Genomic DNA, 23,278 nt, shown 5'->3' with positions numbered 1-23,278 from the left:
CCTGCGCCTTCCTCCACCGGGCCTCAGCTTTCCCCGTAGTCAGCAAATCAAACTCCCTTTGGAGGCTCCGGCGCTCCTTCAGCAGCCCCTCCTCAGGGGATTCTGCGTATCTCCTATCCACCCTCAGTATCTCCCCACCAATCTCTCCCTCTCCATCCTCTCCCTCTTCTCCCTGTGAGCCCTGATTGAGATTAGCTCTCCCCTGACCACCGCCTTCAGCGCCTCCCAGGCCACACTCACCGGTACCTCTCCATCATCATTGGCCTCTATGTACTTTTGAATGCACCCTCGGACCCGCCCACAGACCTCCTCATCCGCCAGCAGTACCACCTCCATGCGCCACAGCGGGCGCTGGCCCCTCTCCTCCCCCAATTCCAGCTCCACCCAGTGCGGGGCGTGGTCCGAAATCGCTATGGCCGAGTACTCCATCCCCGCCACTCTTGGGATCAAAGTCCTACTCACCATGAAGAAGTCTACCCGTGAATAGGCCTTGTGCACATGGAAAAGGAGAACTCTCTCGCCGCTGGCCTGGCAAACCTCTACGGGTCCACTCCCCCCATCTGATCCATAGACCCACTCAGAACATTGGCCGCAGCTGCCTCCTGCCTGACCTCGACCTAGATCGATCCAGCGCCGGGTCCAGTATCGTATTGAGGTCCCCCCCCATTATCAGGTTCCCTGCCTCCAGATCTGGGATCTGGCTCAGCATGCGCTTCATGAACCCTGCATCGTCCCAATTCGGGGCATATACATTCACCAGCACCACCCGGGCCCCCTGCAGCCTACCACTCACCATCACATAACGGCCCCCTTTATCCGCCACAATACGCACCGCCTCGAAAGTCACCCGCTTGCTCACCAGGATTGCGACCCCCCTGTTCTTCGCATCCAGCCCAGAGTGGAAGACCTGCCCCAGCCATCCCTTCCTCAGCCTGATCTGATCCGCCACCTTCAGGTGCGTCTCCTGCAACATAGCGACGTCTGTCTTCAGTCCCTTTAAGTGCGCAAACACCCGGGCCCTCTTGACCGGCCCATTCAGGCCTCTCACGTTCCACACGATCAGCCGGACCCCCCCCACCGACTAGCCATCTCTTTTCTTAGGCCAGCCCCGTGCCCATGTCTCCCGCACTCACCAGCCCCCCAGACGGGGGCTCCCCGCCCCGCCTCTCACACTTACCTCCAGCTCCCTCTCAGTCAGATGTGGCATTTGTGATTGTCTAAGGATGTATGAGTCATGGCACACATGGAGGAAACACTTCTGCTGGTTACACAGCAGTTGAACATTGAAGGAATGGAATCCCTTCCTGTTCATTAATCCCGTTTGCCTCTCTGCAGTGTCTTGATGGCCGCAGGGGTGCCATTGGCAATCTCCTGCACCAGAGGGAATCCAGCAACCGAGACAAATTCTGTGTGGTTCATCACTGATGAACTCCGTGTAATCCAATGCCTTATCGAACAGGGCAGCCGTCACCTCCCGTGTGCTGCGATGGGAAGCCAATTGCGAGATGCTGCTAAGACCCTTTGTCATCCCTTGAAAGGAACCAGAGGCAAGACGTTTAGTGCAACTGTTATTTTAATGACTACTGGCAGGGCATGTTGTCATGCCCAGTCAGAAGTGAGGTTGCCCCTGACCAGATCACACACATCTGCTACGAATTTACCTTGACAGATGCATCCTTCAGCGACACTGATATTGTTAGATTCAGGAAGTTCATTCATCGTTTGTATACTGTGTGGTATCATCTTCGTTCCCTCCCTGTCTTACGTACAACTCTGTGTGCCTTGGAACCATTGGCCTGTATTTGCTCTTCAACACTGTTTGTCTCCATCTTTGAGTAGCTCAGCCCAATGTCTACAGACAGCTTTCCTTGCCACAATAAAGACAACCGTAGCTGCCTGGATGCCCCCTGACACCCCTCATTAACCAATTACTCCCCCTGAATAGGAGAGCAATCTTGATGCGACCTTTATGCACTGAATAGCCACTGCATAAACAGCCCTGTGAGCCTCTCCCTTTTTATACAGTGATATTAAATGGTCCGTCTTCATGGCTATTATGCCTTGTGGTTCCCAGAAGTCCAAAATAATCACACATTTTGAGACAGATACTGGAGCTTTTGTCAAGAATATTTTTCACATTTCTCCAGTGTGGCGGAACGATACATCATTGGTTCGGTACACAGGCTGTAGTGAGCGATATGGCATTCTGGATATACATGAATCCACGTGCATGACAATGTAGTTCCTCAACCACTTTGGGATAACAAAACTGGCTCCCCACAGCCTCCTTTTCAGGGGCACAATTTGTACTCTTTATGGTCCCTTTGGGTCTGAACTGAAATGGTTTTCATAGAATCATAGAATCCCTACAATATAGAAGGGGGCTATTCGGCCCATCGAGCCTGCACTGACCCTTCGATTGAGTACTCTATCCATTTCCACCCCACTCTATCACCATAACCCTATAACCTAACCTGCACATCCCTGGACACTTTTGCCCCAAAACAAGCCCTTCTTAAATGGCTGGTTTGGGTGATGAGTTGATGGATTGCCAGATTCTAGCTGGTATTCAGGATCCGATGCCGCAGGAATGGAGAAACACCAGATCCTTTTATTCTTCTTCAGTTTCCCCCGATTCTTTAGAGTATGGAGTTTCTCCAAATACCAGTATTTCCTTCCTCAACAAAGACTTAACGGTTCACATGAACATGTCTCACACTGATTCAAGGGGATAACCCTTAGTTTTGCCCCTTTGGAAACACCCGGGGCTGGATTCTCCGGTCCCCCAGCTGCGTGTTTCCCGGCGGTGCGCCGTTCGCTGGCGGCAAGATTCAATCTTCCCGCCGCTTGTCAATGGTATTCTCATTGAAACCACCCCACGCCGCCGGGAAACCCGCTGGCGGGTGACGCCGCCAGCCGGAAAAATGAATTCTGGCAACCGGAGAATTCCGCCCCCTCAATGTATCTGAACCCAGGGCATAATTTTAACAACTTGCCTTTCCAGGATGGTGCTCAGTCACCCACCCCACCCCATGATGTGTGTCTCTTGTACATGAGAACCAACGTGGAAAAGCAAGTTACAGCCTGGCCTGGCATCTCCTCCCCGTCCAAAGAGAAATCCCACCTCCCCGCCCCCTTTGGAGGTTGAAATCTCAGCCAGTCAGTCATTCCTTTCCATTTGGAGGGACCGGTTGTCAGGCCGGAACGAACATTCAGGCGGCGGTGTCCGTCAGGAATCTTTAGCAGTGGCGCCCAGGCAGGATGGAGGTGTAAGTCTTCATGATTTGGCTTCAGTTTTATTTGGGGGAACGATATTAGGTGTCACATAATTGACGGCGGTGTTTAACCTGAACAGAATCCTCAACTCCCGCGCTCGGGTTCCACTCGCGCCCGGGCGCTCTCCTGCTCAGCGTGACCTCGGTAAATGTTCAGGCGGCCTTTCGAACACCTTTCTGGGCCTAACCCCCCCCCCAAACCTGTGAAAATTCCCTTGGGGATAGAGGGAAACTTTACCAAGTAGCTGGGTGTCAAGATCCGGTACTTCAAATCGATACTTAGTTATAACAATAATCTTTATTGTCACAAGTGGGTTTACATTTACATTGCAATTAAGTCCCCTAGTCGCCACATTCCGGCGCCTGTTCGGGTACACTGAGGGAGAATTCAGAATGTCCAAATTACCTAACAGCGTGTCTTTCGGGACTTGTGGGAGGAAACCGGAGCATCCGGAGGAAACCCACGCAGACACGGTGAGAATGTGATGACTGGTGTGGAGGAGAGGCTATTGATAAGTAATGCCGATGGTGCAACAATCGTGGAGGAGAGGCTATTGACAAGTGATGCCAATGGTGCAACAAGTTGAGCAGCACGGTAGTATAGTGGTTAGCACAGCTGCTTCACAGCTCCAGGGTCCCAGGTTCGATTCCCGGCTTGGGTCACTGTCTGTGCGGAGTCTGCATGTTCTCCCCGTGTCTGCGTGGGCGTCCTCCGGCTGCTCCGGTTTCCTCCCACAGTCCAAAGATGTGCAGGTTAGGTGGAATGGTCATTCTAAATTGCCCTTAGTGTCCAAAAAGGTTAGGTTGGGTTAAGGGGATAAAGGGGCATAGGGTGGAGGCGGGGAGGGCTTAAGTAGGGTGCTCTTTCCAAGGGCTGGTGCAGACTCGACGGGCTGAATGGCCTCTTTCTGCACTGTAAATTCTATGAACTCTATGAACCTAAGCAGAGCATTACATTGGACTACAGAGGAGAGATGTTGTGCAAAGATGACACAGGTTGGGGTGAGACAACAAGATGTAATCACAATACCTTTTTGCAACTTTGGCCAACTCTTGGCCTTCAAGTTTCTTCATGGCCTCTTATCGCCCTTTTTCCCCCAGTAATCTCGCTATCAGTGATGGTCACTTGTTTCCCATACGTCTGTATCTTGTTACCTCCCTTCCTGTTTTCAAGTGTCTTTAAGACCCTTTCTAACCATGTTTTTGCATTCTCTCAGCTGCTTCTAGAATCTCTTTCCTGCTGTTCAGAGGGTCCCCTCCCCTGCTGCTTTGATTTGTGTCTCTGCACGAGCACCAATGTGGAAAGACAAGTTGTTAAGATTATGTCCTGGGTTTAGAGGTATTTCTAAAATAACAAAACTAAGGGTTATCCCCATGAATCAAATTGAGACCTATTCACATGAACATTTCAGTCTTTGTTGAGGAAGGTGGCATTACTGGTATTTGGAGAAATTTTAAAGAGTCAGAGGAAACTGAAGAAGATTAGAGGGATCTGATGGCTTGCTACATAAGAGTAAGGTGGGAATTTAAGTACAAAATCATGAGGTCAGATTTGATTTATGATTCCTTTTATAAATTAAGCGTTTAATATCTGTAAGTAAATGCATACATTTATAATTATTGATAATTGATTTCTGAAAGAGTAAATATAAATCTTAAAATTGACATGAACAGCAAGTACAGCAACAACAGTTGGTGGATTGGCCATGCTAAATTGCCCTTAGTGCCCAAAATTGCCCTTCGGGTTGGGTGGGGTTACTGGGTTATGGGGATAGGGGGAGGTGTGGGCTTGGATAGGGTGCTCTTTCCAAGAGCTGGTGCAGACTCGGTGGGCCAAATGGCCACCTTCTGCACTGTAAATTCTATGATTCTATAATACAATTGACATCAACAGCAAGTACAATCAGGTTTTGTAGGTTTTTGCCTCAAACAAGTAATTAGGAAAGTTAATGGAATATTGTCATTTATTGTGAGGGGAATTGATTACAAAAGTAGGGAGATTATGAGACAGATGAGAAGAAATCTTTTCTCAGAGGGTTGTGAGGCTCTGGAACTTTCTTCCTCAAAAGGTAGTGGAAGCAGAGTCTTTGAATATTTTTAAGGCAGAGCTCGATAGATTCTTGATTAACAAAGAAGTGGAAGGATATTGGGGGTAGGCAGGTATGTGTGGTTGAGGTTACAATCAGATCAGCCATGATCTTATTGAATGGCAGAGCAGGCTGGAAAGGCCAAGTGGCCGAATCATCCTAATTCATATGTTCGTTTAAAAAAAAAAAAATTAATGCAGATAACCAGCTGAGAGTTTTGAAACTTTATTTTGATGATTGGATTCTCCACCACAAAGCACTCCGATCAATCAAACTCTGATCAGTGAAGATAGAAAACCAATTCCTGCTTTGTGTATTTCATTCACCATCTACTGGCAGTAGGTGCAACACCCCTACCACTGTATATACAGCAGTATGTTTAAAATTACATTGTGTCTCCTGCCAATGTGAGATGGCTGGCGATACCCATCTGCACATGTGCATTTTTCTGTGCTTGCACAGAAAACCAATGATGTAATTGGCCAGACATGTCAGCAGCAAACGCAGCTCGAATTAACAACGTTGGAAAGTAAAGTCACATGTTTCCATGGTTATTGTTATCAAAACTATGTATGATGCAGATTGTGTAAGAGAAAACGGTGGGTTGTACTTGACTTTAGATTAAAAAGTAGAAATGGTGCAGAATATAGCAATTTGTTTCAGGTATTGATGTGTGAGCAGTCAGGGTTTGTAAAAAACATGCCATAGAAAAAGATAAAGCTAAAAGAAATCACCAGGTGAAAATTAGTATTGACTCGACGGGCCGAATGGCCTCCTTCTGCACTGTAAATTCTATGATGTTGTTCTGAATAAAATAGGATAGGTCTTTCTGGTTCCACAACCCACGCCTTATGATTGTTTTTTAAAAAATATTTTTTATTCTCCTTTTTCACATTTTCTCCCAAATTTACACCCAACAATAATCAGTAACAAATCTAATGTCAATCCCCATATCAATAACAATGATCCCATCCTCCCACCAAACCCCAGGCATTAGCCCGCATGTTAACATAAATAAATGACAAAAAGGAATCAGGAATCACCCATAGTCACCATTAACACATACAGTCCCTCTCCCCCCAAGCCTCCCAGCACCCCCCCCCCCCCCCCCAATGTTCGATGGGATCCAATTCTCAAAAGTGCATAATGAATAACACCCATGAATTGTAGAACCCCTCCATCCTTGTCTTCAGTTCAAATTTGACCTTTTCAAACGTCAAGAATTCCAGCAGGTCCCCCCGCCACGCCAGGGCACAGGGTGGAGAGGTTAATCTCCACCCTAACAAGATCCGCCGTCGGGCGATCAACAAGGCGAAGGCTACAACATCTGCCTCCGTGCCCGTTTCCAACCCTGGCTGGTCCGACACCCCGAATATGGCCTCCCAAGGCTCCGGGTCCAGTTTCACGTGCACCACTTTAGAGATGACCCTAAAACCTCCTTCCAGTAATCCTCCAGCTTTGGACAGGACCAAAACATATGAACGTGGTTTGCCCCCCCCCCAATGTTCACACGCATCTTCTACCCCCTCAAAGAGCAGGCTCATCCTCGCCCTTGTAAGGTGTGCTCTATATACCACCTTCAGCTGCATCAGCCCCAACCTCGCACACGAGGTGGAGGCGTTCACCCTCCGGAGCACCTCACACCAGAACCCTTCCTCCATACCCTCTCCCAACTCTTCCTCCCACTTTGCCTTCTTCTCCTCCAAAATAGCCCCGTAAACTGATACTACCCACTTCTCCACTCTCCCTGTCGTCAACACCTCCTCCAGCAATGTGGAAGCCGGTTCTTCTGGGAAGCTCTGTATCTCCTTTCTGGCAAAGTTTCGAACCTGCATGTATCTAAATTTTTCCCACTGCTTCAGCCCATACTTCCTCCCAGCTCCTTCAATCCCACAGAACGACCCCCAAGAAACAAATCTTTTCGTGTCCTAATTCCTTTACACCTTATGATTATTAATTTAATTTTAGTTCTTCGGTTTCAGTTTTCATTAGGACTGCTACAAGTTTAAATTTTGCGTTAAAAATATAGAGAAACTGAATGGAGACACGAGTATCATGTGAGGATGGGGGAATGAGTAGAGTTCTGATCTCGCTTGCAATGTTATCAGGGCGTAAATTGCTATAGCGCTGCATGCACTGAGTTGGCAGCAAAAGTGGCCTTAAACATATCTGATATAGTGAAACCCACATTTAATAAATCTCAGTTTCCAGCTAAAACTTTAATATTTAATGTTCTTTGAAAATGAGAAAGCATTGGGCACAAGTGCTAAAATAAATATTTGTCTCTAAATTATCTTAAAATGTTTATATTTTATATTAAAAAGGGATCGTATTAATGAAAGATACAAAAGTTAAAGGGCAGAGGTAGTTGCTTATTTTTAATGAAATCTTTTATTACAGTCTTTCTTTGACTTATTGATGCAGTCCATTGTATTAAATGTTGACAGACAATAATCTTTTATTGTCACAAGTAGGCTTACATTAACACTGCAATGAAGTTCCTGTGAAAAGTCTCTAGTCGCCACATTTCGGCGCCTGTTCGGGTACACAGAAGGGAGAATTCCAAATTCTCAGCTGGTACGGGAATTGAACCCACGCAGCTGGCCTTGTTCTGCATTACAAACCAGCTGGCTAGCCCACTGAGCTAAACCAGCTAATAGCAATTGTGCTTTTATGTAGTGCCAGTATATAGATTCTCTCTTGTTGGAGAGGGTCATTGCCTGGCACTTGTGTGGCCCGAATGATACTTTTCACCTTTCAGCCCAAACCTGGAAATTGTCCAAGTCTTACTGCATTTGGACATGGACTGCTTTAGTCTCTGAGTCTCGAATGCTGCTGAACATTGTGCATTCATCAGCAAACTTTCCCACTCCTGACTTTATGATGGAAGGAAGCTGCTGAAGATGGTTGGATCTAGGACACTACTCTGAGGATCTCCTGCTGTGAAGTCCTGGAACTGAGATGATTGACCACCAACAACCATACTTACACAAATATTGCCTTGATGTCAAGGCCCTAAAGTAATAATCCAGGAAACTTGAGTTCAAATTCTACCATTGAGAATTTTAATTCGGTTTAATAAAATGCTGTCAATCGGAAAACCTGAAATGCTTCATATTACGATCCCTGGCTCGGATACAGGACCAAAACCCCAATATTGGAGTTTATTTGTAAGACTGTGTGGAAAGAATAATTCGCTCTAGGAATGTTTGCATGAAAAAATAGGGCTTTGGTATTTCTAAACTAAAACTTTATTATGAATACAATATAAAACTTTTTAACTACACATCTGAAAAGAACAGTTTACAATGACCCCTCAACACTACTACTCAATTTCCCATTAAACAACAAGAAAAGAAACATACAGCTCTCAATCTATCTTAAAATTAGCAGGGCATAAGATAATACCTGCTTTATAAAATCAATTTGGTTCCTGTTGGAACTCCTTCAGTCTCTGGCTGAAGGTCTTCAAATCTGGTTCACCTGGTATGTTTCAGCTTCTTCCTTGTACCCAGCTAAGACTTCTGCTTTACAGATTACTGCTCTTTTATAACTATCTACTGTGAGAGAATGGTGGACTCAGTTTCAGGCAGATCAGAAATCATCTCCTCTCTCTCCCAAAGCTTCTCCAAAAATAATCTGCCTCTCTGCATTACTGCTCTGAGCAATGACCTCATATCCCCAAGCTATAAAACAAATTATCTCTGCAGGCTGCAAAAGCACGTTAACTCCCCAGGCACTTCCCCAGTCAAACCACATTTCTCTGGTCAATTTCACCTTTTTTAAAAACATGACCACTGCAGTTAAACACACAACCCCAGACTTTTATCACTTAGCTTGTCCCAATATGTAGATGCCAATATTCCTAAAATCCTCCATTTGTCACATCACCATTCCCCTTTGGGTAAGGAACCTGCTCTCCTTGCCTGATCTGGTTGGTTTATCAGCATGCAATGATGACCGTTGTTTGAAATGGAAGGAGATAGTATTTGAGGAAAGGAAACCATTTACAGTGTCAGCTAGCATAACCTGGATAATCAGTTTAATAGAAATGGGGTCATGGAGCAGAAATGGGGTCATGGAGAAGAAGGTAAGTTTTGTATGTCGATGGCCCGGTTATCAGTACTCATCGTTATGAAGTGGGTATATCAGACAGCAATTGCGAGCATTAGCCTAGAGTTTGCAAGTAGTATAGTGATCTGCACAGGTGCAGTTAAATACAGAAGTCAGGAAGATGCTGTCCAAGTTTCCCCATGCCTCTACAGGTTTCACTATCCCAATACCTCAGAGAGATAAAAGAAAATAGCTGTTGATGCTGGAATCTGAAACAAAAACAGAAAATACTGGCACTCAACGTTCACTTTTATAAGTGTTGACACCCCACCCCCCCGTCCCTTGGGCCATTGCACAGTCAATTCCAGCCCCTCTTTTTTAAAAAGATATGTTTATTCAAATTTTCCAACAACATTTTTAACAAACCCCCCCCCCAGTAACAAAAAGAAAGAAACGCAAACACAACAGTCAAAAATTATACAAAACTTATACATTGGGTTTCCCCATATACAAATTCCAGCCCCTCTTGACCCAGAGTCACAATATGATTGAAATTGACTTTTATTTTTAAATACCTGATGTCTTCGATGGCCCAATAACTACAGTCACCAGGTTTGTGAATTTAAACACAATTAATATTTTATTATTAACTAACTATAATTAAATATGCAACAAATACAACTTGTTAACTACTATCTAATCTCTAACCCCACCCTTTAACTCGCCCCACCCTCATATATACATTATACACACACACACACTGGAAAGAAGGGTGTAAAATAATGATGAAAGTAAAAGGATAAGAGTCTTTGTTTCAGATGCATGTCTTCTTCAGTCTCGGCTTTCAGATGGATGTTATTTTTTCTTTCAACTTATAATGATTTTCACTGCAGACTCTCACTGTAGAGACTCAGCCAGCATTTGAAAGAGAAAGACACCTTCTTCTTTCAGGGTCTCGAACCTTCAGACAGTAGGCAGCAAAGCAGAGAGAGAGAGCTGCTTCCACCTTGAGGGTCCAGTCGCTTCTCTCAGGTTTTCCCTGAAAAAACCACACCCAATTGCTGTTGGTTGCCAGGCAGAATACTGTCCCTGGCCAATCTATTGGTGACCAACCAACAAATCGAAACAAACCCTTCTAATCTCTTGGGTGCCATAAAGTCTGGGTTCTTCTGCCCAAAATACAAACTTCATAACACAAGTGTATTATTTTGATACTTTGAGTTCCTTACTTTCTCTGCTCAACTTAAAGGTATGTCTCCATTAATGATCCATGGGCCAAAAATGATAAAAGACAAAATAAAATAAATAGAAACTAAGTTAATCAACAGGAAGGGCCCTTACGGTGTGAAGTTTCATTCCTTCAGATTTTAATTATTGATATTTTTAAAAACAAAATAACTTTTTTAAAATTCCTTTCTGTCTCTTCCATCTCTCTCGTTTTTTTCTCTCCAATTTTCTTTCTGCACATAGTTTTACATTAAAACTATTCTAACTTGTACTTCCTGTTTTAGCTTCTAGATGCCTCAGTAAGGATTCTAAAATCCGATTGGTTAAGGAGACGTGTTGTTGCTTGTTCTGTTTGCACAAGTCCCAAATCTCACGTCGGGGGCAGCGCACTGTTTTGACTTTCTAATGACCACAAATCGCAGGTTAAAATCTCACAGAATGTCTGTGAACCAATTTAATGTAATGTAAAGTGAGCACCAATTGTTGATCACTGATTGTAAAAACCAGGCCAGTGGGCTTTCTTTAATGAAATCAGCAAATTTTACTTAAGGCAGTTGCCAAGCAATTTCTTCCATTGCACCAGGGAGATGAAGTTGTGCTCTATACTTCAATTGCCAATGTCACATCAAATTTGATCTACCATTCTGCTCCCCTGTAATGGTTCAAGTTTGTAACTACATCATATACCAATGACATGTTTTGAGGCAGAAAAATCACTGCTTTTCAGCTGTCCAGAACAATTACAATGTTTTGACTGCTGCATCTTGAATGCCTTTCTCAGCCACTCCGCAATTGTTGGTGAGGTTATCTTGAGCTTTGAAATTTGCTTGATGCTGGATTTGAAGGAATGGTTGTTGACCTTCTTAGTTTTTCTAACAGTGAGCAACTTCATCTTGACTGCCTACAATATTGGCACACATTATGACAGAAATTTACTTATTTGGTACATTTCTTATACGTACATTGTTGTCTTGAGGAGGAGAATCCAAGGAAGCTTTTTTAAAAAAAAATGTTTCTCTTTACGAGCATCATTAGGTTGAAAATCAACAATAAAGTCTGCCTGGTCAATGAAGAAGATACGTATAGCAGCTTGTATTTGTGACCCCTATAACCTAATAAAATGCTCCAGGGCACTTCACAGGATAGTTATAAAGCAAAGTTAGACACCCCTCCATAAAGTGCTACTCGGGATGAAGGCCAAAAGTTCGATCAAAGAAGTAGATTTTAAGGACCATCTGAAAGAAAGAGAGGTAGAAAGAGTTTAAGGATGAAGGGCCTTGGCACCTGAAGGCTTGGCCACCAGTGATGAAGCAATTAAAATCTGGGTGCTGAGGATTTCTTCACAGTGACATGCTTCTATTGCAGCTAATATCACCAGCTGTTTGACAATTCAAATGGCATACCCTCTGTAGGTTCTTGTTATCATTTGAACTTAAATTCAATTTTATTTATTTGAAACTTTAACCAAAAAAGGCATCAGGAGTCAATCCGGTGTAGTAACTCAGGAAACTTTACTTAAGTTATAAAACAATATTTAATAAAGCAGGGCAGTGAATTGATGGGCGTACTACAGCTCTTGCTTTCCTGTTCAGCTTAGGGTGTAGGGCGACACCTGCCTTCCGTTCTCTTCTTGTAACTGTGATGGGGCTTTTGCTTCCCTGTGGACAGCAGGTTCTGCAAACTTCACTTTCAAACGGTGTGTGCCTTGTTCACTGAAACCTGCTCTTAATGAACCCTTTGCAAGCCACAACCCACAGCATGACCAATGATGTTATTATTTTTTGATTGGCCAAAGTGAGGCGAGGCCAATTCTCCATTGGCTCAAGGGCTGAGTGATCAATCTCTGATTGGTCTAGGTGTGCATGATCAGTTCCTAATTGGTTTATCGATGCTTAGGTTTATCTATTGATATTATTTCTTATTAACCCCCTGGCTGGCCCTCTAAGATGTCAGTTACTTGTGGGACCATCCATCACATTAAAAGTTGTTTCTGTTAGTTGCTTGCAAGGATCAAAGGGAGGTTTTATGGCCTCCTTCCTGCCCATTGGTTCAGGATGGGGGTAGTACGCTGTGATGTCTGTAGGAGTGGTGTCTTGAGCATGTCGCCCCGGGATTTGCCTAATTGGTACAAACTCCTCATTAAATCAAATCCTTATCTGTGATTCCTTTGGAGGTCCTGTCCTCACTGTGGGTGTTGGAACTTGGAATGGGTCACTTTACTTTGAAAACAAAGGATAATATGGTAAAGGCTTAGAACTTACAGAATATTACAAAGTATTAATACAGGAAGGTTACAATGCAAGTTGCACTTAAAGTTATACCGAGTGAATATAAGTGCATAGCAATAAGCACTGTTTGTAGTGTTGAATAATAATGATCGAAAGAATTGTACTATTTCAAATTAATCACATACTGTTACACAGAGTTTAGCTCTAATACAGAAGTTAAAGGTAATTGCTTCTTCTTAACACTTATGAGCTAAACTTAATGCAAGGAACATCTGTTGTTACGCTTCCCTCCCTTGCACCCACAATCTCCTGTTAACCTTCTGCTGATGACAGATGCGAGCAGTCCAGTCAACCTTGAAGACGTTATCTGTGCTTGACAGTGGGTAGCACTGTTGCCTCCAAGGTCCCAGGCCTGATTCCCGGCTTCGGTCACTGTCTGTGTGGGGTCTGCATAGAGTCTGCGCATTCTTCCTGTGTCTGCGTGGGTTTCCTCCATGAGGTGCTCTGGTTTCCTCCCACAAGTCCCGAAAGACATGATTAATTGGACATTTTTAATTCTCCCTCTCTGTACCCAAACACGCGCCAGAACGTGGCGACGAGGGACTTTTCACAGTAGCTTCATTGCAGCTTTAATGTAATCCCACTTGTGACAATAAAGATTATTATTATATCCATAGTCAGTTTTGTTTGTCTAAAATCCCAAGATACCCACTCAGGGCTGAACTCAAAGACCAGGGGGGTAGCAATCTTGATCAACAAACAAGTGGCATTCGAGGTAGGAAGAATCGTGTCAGACAAGGGGGGTAGGTACATAATGGTAAGTGGGAAGCTGGAGGGGGTACGGGTGGTACTTGTGAACATATGTGCTCCGAATTGGGACGATGTGGAATTATGAGGCGGGTGTTAGGTAAGATCCCAGACTTAGAGTCACATAACCTGATCATGGGAGGAGACTTTAACACAGTCATTGATCCGGAATTGGACCGGTCAAAATCCAGGACAGGGAGGAGCGATCTGTGGGCGGGTTAACAAGTCCATCCAGAACTACCTGGAAACAAATGATACAGGGGAGGTCTCTGCAGCGACGGTCTGGGAAGCTTTGAGGCAGTAGTCAGAGGGGAATTAATCTCGATACGGGCCCACAGAGAAAAGGTGGAACGGGCTGAGAGGGATAGATTAGTGGAGGAGAAACTCCAGGTGGACAGGAGATGCTCGGAGGCCCCGGACATGGGGCGACTGATGGAGAGGTGGAGGTTACAGGTGGAGTTTGGGCTGTTGACCATAGGGAAAGCGGCGGAACAGTTGAGGAAGGCAAGGGGGGCGATTTATGAATACGGGGAAAAGGCAAGCAGAATGTTGGCGCACCAGCTCAGGAAAAGGGAGGCGGCCAGGGAGATAGGCAAAGTAAAGAGTAGAGGCGGGAATACTGCCCTGGACTCAGCGGGATGAACGAGGTGTTTAAGTACTTCTATAGTAAATTATATGAGTCGGAACCCCCGGCTGGGGTGGAGGGGATGAGGCAGATTTTGGATCAGTTGAGGTTCCTGAGGTTAGATTAGATGAGGATCTGGTGGAAGGGCTGGGAGCCCCAATTGAGATTGAGGAAATAATCAAGGGGCTGGAGGGCATGCAGTCAGGCAAGGCACCGGGGCCTGACGGCTACCCGGTGGAATTCTATAAGAAGTTTTCAGAGATATTGAGCCCACTGCTGGTGAGGACATTTAATGAAGCAAGAGAGAAGGGAGTCCTCCTCCTCCTCCTCCCCCCCCCGCCCCCCCCACAAAACAACGTCGCAGACCTCCATTTCATTGATCCTGAAACGGGAGAAGGATCCGGAGCAATGCGGGTCATACGTGCCAATTTCTCTACTGAATGTGGATGCCAAACTGCTGGCTAAGATACTGGCCACCAGGATAGAGGACTGTGTCCTGGGGGTAATAAGGGAAGACCAGACTGGATTTGTGAAGGGCAGGCAACTCGAGGCCAATGTTCGAAGGCTTTTAAATGTTATTATGATGCCCTCAGAAGAAGAGGTGGAGGTGGTGGTAGCGATGGATGCGGAGAAGGCTTTTGATCGGGTGGAGTGGAATTACCTGTGGGAGGCGCTGGGAAGGTTTGGGTTGGGTGAGGGCTTTATTGACTGGGTGCGGTTGCTCTATCAGGCACCAATAGTGAGTGTGTGTACGAACCGGCTAAGGACGGGGCACTTTAAACTACACCGAGGGACGAGGCAAGGGTGCCCCCTCTCCCCGTTACTGTTTGCTCTGGCCATAGAGCCATTGGTCATGGCGTTAAGAGCCTCTGGGAACTGGAAAGGGCTGGTTCGGGGGGGGGGGCAGTGGAGCACCGGGTCTCGCTTTACGTGGATGACCTGCTCTTGTATATTTCAGACCCGTTGGAGGGGATGGGGGAAGTAATGCGAATCCTGGGGGAATTTGGCAATTTTTCAGGGTATAAATTGAACATGGGGAAAAGCGAGATGTTTGCGATCCAGGCATGAGGACAGGAGAAGAGACTGGGAGAGCTTCCGCTTAGAATGGTAGGGAAGAGCTTTCGATATCTGGTAATCCAGGTGGCCCAGGTATGGGAGGCACTGCACAAGTTAAACCTATCCTGGTTGATAGAACAAATGGAAGGGGACTTTAAGAGATGGGACATGCTCCCGCTATCACTGGCGGGGAGGGTACTGACCGTGAAATTGACGGTCCACTCCAGATTTCTGTTTGTCTTTCAGTGCCTCCCCATCTTCATCCCTACGGCCTTTTTCAAGCGGGTGAATAAGGTTATGTGGGCGGGTAAAACCCCCCAGCAAAGAAAGTGTTGCTGGAGTGCAGTCGAGGGGGGGGGGGGGGGGGTTGGCGCTGCCGAACTTCTGCAATTACTACTAGGTGGCTAATATAGCCATGATTAGGAAGTGGGTAGTGGAGGAGTGTTCGGCATGGGAGCAGATGGAGGCAGCGTCGTGCAAAGACACTTCTTCCGTTCTTGCCGGCTCGATATTCCACAAGTCCGGTGATGGTGGCAGCTCTGAGAATCTGGGGGCAATGGAGGAGATGTAAGAGAGTGGAGGGAGCATTGGTTTGGACCCCGATTTATAATAATCATCGGTTTGTACCGGGTAGGCAAGATGTTGGGTTCCGGAGTTGGCAAAGGGCAGGAATTAGCAGGATGGGGGATCTATTTATAGATGGGAGCTTTCCCAGCTTGAAAACCTTGGAGGATGAATTTGAATTGCCAGCAGGGAACAGGTTAATGTATTTGCAGGTGCGAGACTTCCTGAGAAAACAGGTGCCGGCCTTTCCGCTGCTGCTGCCATGGGGGATACAGGATAGAGTAGTGTCCAGTACTTGGGTGGGAGAGGGGAATGTATCAGATATTTACCAGGAGCTTTTGGAGGCGGAGGAAACTCCGGTGGAGGAGCTTAAGGGCAAGTGGGAGGATGAGCTAGGAGGAGAGATGGAGGCGGGTCTATGGCGGATGCCCTAAGCAAGGTTAATACCTCCTCATCATGTGCCAGACTCAGCCTGATAATTTAAGGCAAAGCATCGGGCACACATGGCAGCGGCTAGGATGAACAGGTTTTTCGGGGTGGGAGATAGGTGTGAAGCCCAGCAAATCATGTCCACATGTTTTGGGTTGCCCGAAGCTTAGAGGGTTTTGGCAGGGTTTTGCTAACGCAATGTCCATGGTGCTAAAAACACGGGTGGTGCAGAGTCCGGAGGTAGCGATCTTTGGAGTGTCGGAAGAGCTGGGAGTTCAGGGGGTGAAAGAGGCTGCCCTTTGCCTCCCTGGTAGTACGGAGTACAGATCTTGTTAATGTGGAGGGACTCGAAGCCCCGAGTGTAGAGACCTGGTTTAGGTCTTCTCCAGTTTAATGAACTCTGCAACATCCCCCAACCATGCCGACTCCCTCCGCGGCTCCACCGACCTCCATTCCGGTAGAATTTGTCACTGGGTGTTCAGCGTGGCAAAAGCCACTACACCAGCCCCCCCCCCCCCCCCCTTCAACAGCTCTGGCAATTCCGACACTCCAAAGATTGCCACCAGAGGGCCCGGTAACATCTCCACCCCCACAATCTTCGATGATGTTTTGAATATCGTGTCCCAGAACCCCACTAATTGCGGACATGACTAAAACATGTGGACATGATTTGCCAGCCCCCCTTCACATCTCTCGCACCTATTTTCTACCTCCGCAAAGAACCCACTCATCCGTGCCCACGTAATATGGACCCTATGCACCACATTGAACTGTACCAAGCTCATCCTGGCACAGGACAATGTTGCATTGACCAGGTGTATAATCTTATTCCACACCCTACCCCATCCAAACTCCATGCCCAGCTCCTCCTCCCACCTCCGCTTTACCTCCTCGATTTGCGCTTTCCCTGTGCCAAAAGGCCATCCATAGATGGTTTGCTAAGTTAAAGACACTATTTAAATTGCAAGTTGTTGAAATGCATGCAATTCTCAACATACATGCTTATTCTATGTGCAGATCACAGCCCAGCTCCACCCACACAGTGACATCACTACAGCCATTTGATAAAACACACTTTTCTTAAAGGGACCCTCACATGACAATTAATAATCTCTAATGCTATGTTCATCTTACTGGGTGTTGCAGTTAAATGATATGTTTTTCACTTACCTTTGAACTCTCCCATCTCTAAGGTAGATGGCACTGGTGCTTTTTCTTTTGACTTTCCTGTGTTACTCCTAGTGCTAGTCCTGCTGGAAGTGTGAACTGGCTTTAAATTTCTGTTTTTAAGCACTTCAAAAACATTCAAGTTACTAATATTACATAAAATGTTGACACACAATAGGAACCCAGTTTTTTCTAATGCAGGTTAGGTTCCTTGTAGGGAATTCCCAATGTAGGAAATCTCAGTATTTAAACAGATTGGGTTTTATAATGCGAGAAAGCATTGCATTAATTTTTTATTCCTCTGGGAAATAGAGGGGAAGTATTGCTTTCATCTCACCCACTTTCATCTGTACCTACTATGCCTGTGCCTCCTCCTACTCACTGCTCTTTACTGGAGTAATTTGCTACCTCCATACTTTCTCTTCCCACTGCCTTCTCCTGTGCTTTTTTCTTCTGCTACCCTCTATTGCTCCCCTTTCTCACTTTTCTGTGCCAGCTGTTGCTGCTGTGGAACAGCACTGCACTCCTTAAAACAGTCTACTTACCGGCACAGTGGGCTAAATAGCTGGCTTGTAATGCAGAACAAGACCAGCAGCGCGGGTTCAATTCCCGTACCAGCCTCCCCGAACAGGCACCGAATGTGGCGACGAGGGGCTTTTCACAGTAGCGTCATTGAAGCCTACTTGTGATAATAAGTGATTATTATTATTATTACTGCTCTTATGCTTCTCTTGTTCCCACTCCATGCAGTGGGACATTCCTCTCGAATTCCTCCACTCATCCACTTCCTTCTGTAGGTTTTGCTGCCTCTACCTCACCACGAGCAACATTCTTTTTCCTGCATTGATCAGCTTACTTTTCTCCTCCCCCCATGTGCTGCCACTAAACTCCCACTTTACCGTGACTCTTTCATATTTGTTACTACTTCTACACCTAATTATTCTTCTACCAAACCTAAAGATTCTTCTTCACTTTAATATAAATATTTTACTTTTCCTTCATCCTGCTATTCAGAGTCATTTGTGCTTCATCCCAACAATCCCTTTCATTGACCACCAAACTCTCTTCAAATCCTGACATTGTTGTTCCCTAACATTCAACCCAAATTCCTGCCTTGCCATTCAATAGCTTCAAATAACCTTGCCACAGTCCTATTTATTTTCTCTTCCTGGCTCAGCTAGCAGTTTAGATTTCCCCCATCTTTAGCTGGCACTTGTTACAAATGTAGCCGTACAAGTTAAAAAACATAATCGCTTTAGAAAACAAATCCTCTACTTAGCATCAGTGGCAGAATTGTATTGGTCTCTGAGTGGTTGGAGTTGGGGAGGGTAAAGTAGCCAGGAGTCAATATTTGGGTGTAAAAGCCCGTGATTAACTTCAGCCCCATGCATCAACTTTATGCCTTGTGAATTCACTAACTCACCTTCCCCAGTATACAAGCTAACCCTTGCATGAAAATAAAATTCCTGAAATATGTTTTCATCATAGCATGTTTATTATAGCATGTCTATATCTAAATTAATCCATACAATAGCAAGGTTAATCTACACATTGCCTAGAAACATAGATAGCAATTACATTTTAATATGGTAAATATTTTCAACTTCGATTTCCTTTTGTTCTTAAACTTCTACACATATTTATTAAGCTTCAACAAAAATGTAATCAAATTTTCACATGAGATTAATTTTACACCATAACTCCTGATACCAAACAGGAAAAGTTGTGCATGTGCACTCTGTCCCCACTGCATCTGCTGACATATGCACAATTTTTCACTCAGCTGATGTATTTGCTGTGCGCCTGTAAGCTGGTAGCAATACTGATTCATGCCTATGTTGGCCTTCCCACCACTGACCCAAGCCCTTCCCACCTCACTCGCTGCCTCCTGCTTGCCGCTTCTCTCCAGAACCTTCATCATCCCCTGCTTGCTGCCCCTCTCCTGAGCCCGTTGCTGTCTCTTACTGAACCCCCCACCGGAACCTGAGTGCCTCTTGCCCACCTTGCTTGAACCCTCACTTGCTGCCCCTTTCCTGCACCGACAGCAGCAGTTAGACACAGGAAACTACCCAGTACATTGTCACATCACACAATGCCCAAGAAAGGTGCCCAACATGGATCTCATGCAATAATTATCTGATACTCTGTTTAAATATTACTGATATTTTTTTCAAAAACCTAGTTTTCTGATGATTTAGCATTTTTGCAATTTCCAGTTTGAGATGCAAGTCTTTTCCGGCTGAGTTTGATGCAGGTAGGGATGTCACCACCAAAAACATCACAGGTACTGCATATGTGTGCCCTCTGTAGTTATGGAGTCCCAAACTCAGCTTTAATTTTATTTGACTTTCCTTATATTTTCCTTTACTATTTACACAATTTTACTTTCATTTCTTTGTTTTTAGCCAACATCCAGGGCAACGAACATGCTCCATTATGCTATTTAATCCACCTCCCCTCGTCAAACATGATATAGATATGCCCAGAATCAGGATGTTGAACCTGAAAATGCCCCAAATACTCCCACAATATTCTTTAATTACATAATCTGACCTCAATTGGCATAATCAGTGCCAATATATATCTGATGTTGAATTAAAATCAAGATATTGACCTGAATTTTGTGGTCCGAATGATGCAAACCTATCAGCATTCGTCACGATTCTTCCTCTGAAACTGACATTTTTGGAGTCCCGTCCACATTGCAGTTGTTGCCCTGTTTACTTGCTATAAATATAGCAGTCAATATGGTCGCCTTTCTTAATCCTAATTATGTGTATACTTTCAGAGTCGCCAGGTATCTCTCGATACCGCCACAAGGTTCAACCCGAATACTGATCAAAGAGCCAATACACCAGTTAGTTAGTTCAAAGTCAATACTATTTATTTACACACAGTAAGAGCTACTCATGCACGATAACACTACAAACTAAACTATCTCTATTACTAACACCTATACTTAACTTCAGGTACCAACTTAGTCAGAGGAACAATGGCCGTTGTTTGGATCTGAGGCTGTTGGATTCAGAGGTAACAGGAGTACAGCTAAGGTCGTCCGTCGGTTAGCGAGCGTTGAACTTGGACTTACTTGCTTCTGGTGATGCTGGTGGATGGGTCTCTCCGTTTGAGAGCCGAATCCAAGAGACTGCCAGCAGCGCGGGTTGAATTCCCGTACCAGCTTACCCGAACAGGCGCCGGAATGTGGCGACTCGGGGCTTTTCACAGTAACTTCATACTTGTGATAATAAGTGCTTATTATTATGAATGAGTATGCCCCAATTTTTGTTTCACTCTCAGTAAAACAAAATGGAGGATAATCAGTGCATTTTACTAGTTTGCTGCCTGTGAGAGTACTTCAATGTGATAGACTGCTAATCCTGCTTGATAAAATCAATGTTGTTGGGCACCTGGGAATCCTGTTGGCGTGGCACCAGATTCAAATTAATGCAGGGAAATGTGAAATGCAGCCCACAAAACTGGCACTTTTCCATTGACTGCAAAATCCAGGCAATGGAAATTTTACCTTGTGAAGTATGTACTAAATGGAAGCTGCTGCCAGTGAATACTGGGGTGTGCTCACCACTGCTCAGTTATGGCAATTTGAAGCTCTCAAACAATTCTGTATTCAATAACTTGTCTTTTGCATAACATTTTTCAACCCAAAATGTTATCCTTTCTAATTTTTCTATTTCAGAAAAGACGCAAATGCTGCAATGCTGAGTAATTATGAGGTGATGTTTCAAATCTTTTGTGTACATTTCAATGACTGGAAAGTAAATTCTGTTGTACAGTAGCTATTTTAATCCTGCTTAATAGTAACATCCGCCATTTTGACTTATTGTTTAGCTGCAATCTATTCTTTTGTTATATGAGCAGACTTTTCTGCAGACCATTATTCCCATATGTGACCAGTAGAAGTATGGGACCAATTAAGCTATCCTCACTCCATTGTTCACGGCAAAAGTTATATAAAATTTTTCTTTCTTTGCTTCTCATTACTGCTGTTCGAAGAGCCAAAATGATGACATCTTTTCTTTGTGAGTCTTTCTCCTCATTCAGGAAGGAGCCCAATGCTTGCAGTGAGTGCAGGCAGGAGCTATGTAGCTGTAACATTGTAATCCTGTTGCTAGTTTGTATGACCTAGTCATAACTCCCCTGCCAGATTAATGGGATTGTTAAATCAACCCTATAATGTAATGCATTGAAATCTCAGGTGAGAATCCACACTAATCAACAATCTTTCATCCTCTTGTTCTCCATTGTAGGTCTTTAAGCTTCTGACTGATCTTAAAGAGCAACGGAAAGAAAGTGGAAACAAGAAACATAGTGCTGGTCAGCAGAATCTCAACACAATAATGTATGAGGTAGGTGAAATGCAGTTATTGTGTGTTATCAAGGTTTGCACTTTTTAAAAACCCTAACCTCTTGTCGTGTGCAGGAAAATGCACATCATGGATGTACATTTCACAGACCTGAAACTTTAACTCTGTTTTTCCCTCTGTGGATATTGTCAGACCTGCTGAATGTTTTCAGTATTTCCTTGTTTTATTTTAGATTTCCAGCATCTGCAGTATTTTTTGTATCTGTGTTGGTGACTATGGGCTGTGTTTTACGGAGCACCGAAGTCTCCAATCACTCAGCTGAAAGGTCGGTGGTGAAAGTCCGTCATCCATAGTGATGGCTGCCCTTGGCAATTTAATGTTGCGAGTAGCATTAATTGTTTTAAGGTGAGACTTCCATCCCTATTTTGGGAGGATGTCACGCCTTAAAAAACTCCCAGCCGAATGGATGGCCTGGAGTCCCTGCAGTGCCAAGTGGGAGCGATGGGGTGGTCACTGCTAGGACTACAGGCAGGCCTAACGAAGCGGAGCCTGGGCTCCAAAGAAAAGTCCAGGGTTTCGCTGAGGCCAGTCTGAGCTTGTTGAGCTTGAGTAACTATTTGTCCTGCAGGAGGAGTAAATATTGCCCAATACATAGGGGAGAACACCCCTACCTCTCTTCAAAATAGTGCAACGGGATCTTTTGCATCCCCATGAGAAAGCAGAGGGACCTAAGTTTAATGCTTGATATGAAAGATAGCAACTCTGTCAATAGTGCACAGGAGTGTCAGCTTTGATTTTTGTGCTCAAGTCCTAGATTAGGATTTAAACCCACAACTTTCTGACAGAGGCAAGTGTGCGACCAACTGAGCTTTGGCTGACATACGAGATGTAAATAAACTAAATGCTTCAACCATTGAAATAGCTTGAGATGAGATGGATATAAGATTCACAGTAAGAGTTTTAGGATGGAGCAGAAGAAACTCTTTTGACATTGAAAATTATGAAACCGTAAAAAGTACCACTGGACTTCAATCCATCAAGGAGATACCATGTCAATATTTACTAGTTGATTAGAAACTGTTTTAAAGTTAGGGGTTTAAAATTCTGAGAGTTTAGTGGGCACGTGGTATTAGGACTACTATTTGAATGGAGGGTAAAACCAACACTTACTAGTTCGGCCAAACAACCTGTGACAGTGTCATTTCAGTGTAAAATGTGACTTGTGATTTAAAAGCAGGTGGGAACAACGGGGTCCAGAACAGCATACCGCTAAAAGTCTGATTTCCTGAAATCAAATTGATTCAGGAAAGCTGTATTTCTGAATGTTGGATAAAGTTTTCAAATGAATGAACAACAGTTCTTACCAACTCACGTCAGTGTCTCACGAGTTTGGTTTCGTTGAATCATCCTTTAGCTATTTTTTTGGGTCAGAAGCCTT

General features: G+C 44.7%; 1 protein-coding gene across 2 annotated transcripts in view; it reads left to right on the top strand.

Moving 5' to 3' along the window:
• Positions 1-3,155: 3,155 nt before the first annotated feature.
• Positions 3,156-23,278, top strand: part of crcp (calcitonin gene-related peptide-receptor component protein) — a 144,734-nt gene continuing 124,611 nt past the window's right edge. Inside the window, exons 1-3 of one of the 2 annotated variants that reach the window (XM_072469509.1) lie at positions 3,156-3,269; positions 21,213-21,249; positions 21,784-21,882. In XM_072469509.1, coding sequence (XP_072325610.1) covers positions 3,262-3,269; positions 21,213-21,249; positions 21,784-21,882 — 144 coding nt within the window. In that variant the 5' untranslated portion in view covers positions 3,156-3,261. Of the gene's footprint in view, positions 3,270-3,312; positions 3,421-21,212; positions 21,250-21,783; positions 21,883-23,278 lie in introns of those variants that run through there. The other variant, XM_072469510.1, reaches the window with a different exon arrangement.

The sequence above is a fragment of the Scyliorhinus torazame genome, chromosome 12, assembly GCF_047496885.1.
Source record: "Scyliorhinus torazame isolate Kashiwa2021f chromosome 12, sScyTor2.1, whole genome shotgun sequence".
Classification (NCBI taxonomy): Eukaryota; Metazoa; Chordata; class Chondrichthyes; order Carcharhiniformes; family Scyliorhinidae; genus Scyliorhinus; species Scyliorhinus torazame.
Note: the sequence above shows the minus strand (reverse complement) of the source record. Positions and strands in the feature narration are given on the sequence as shown.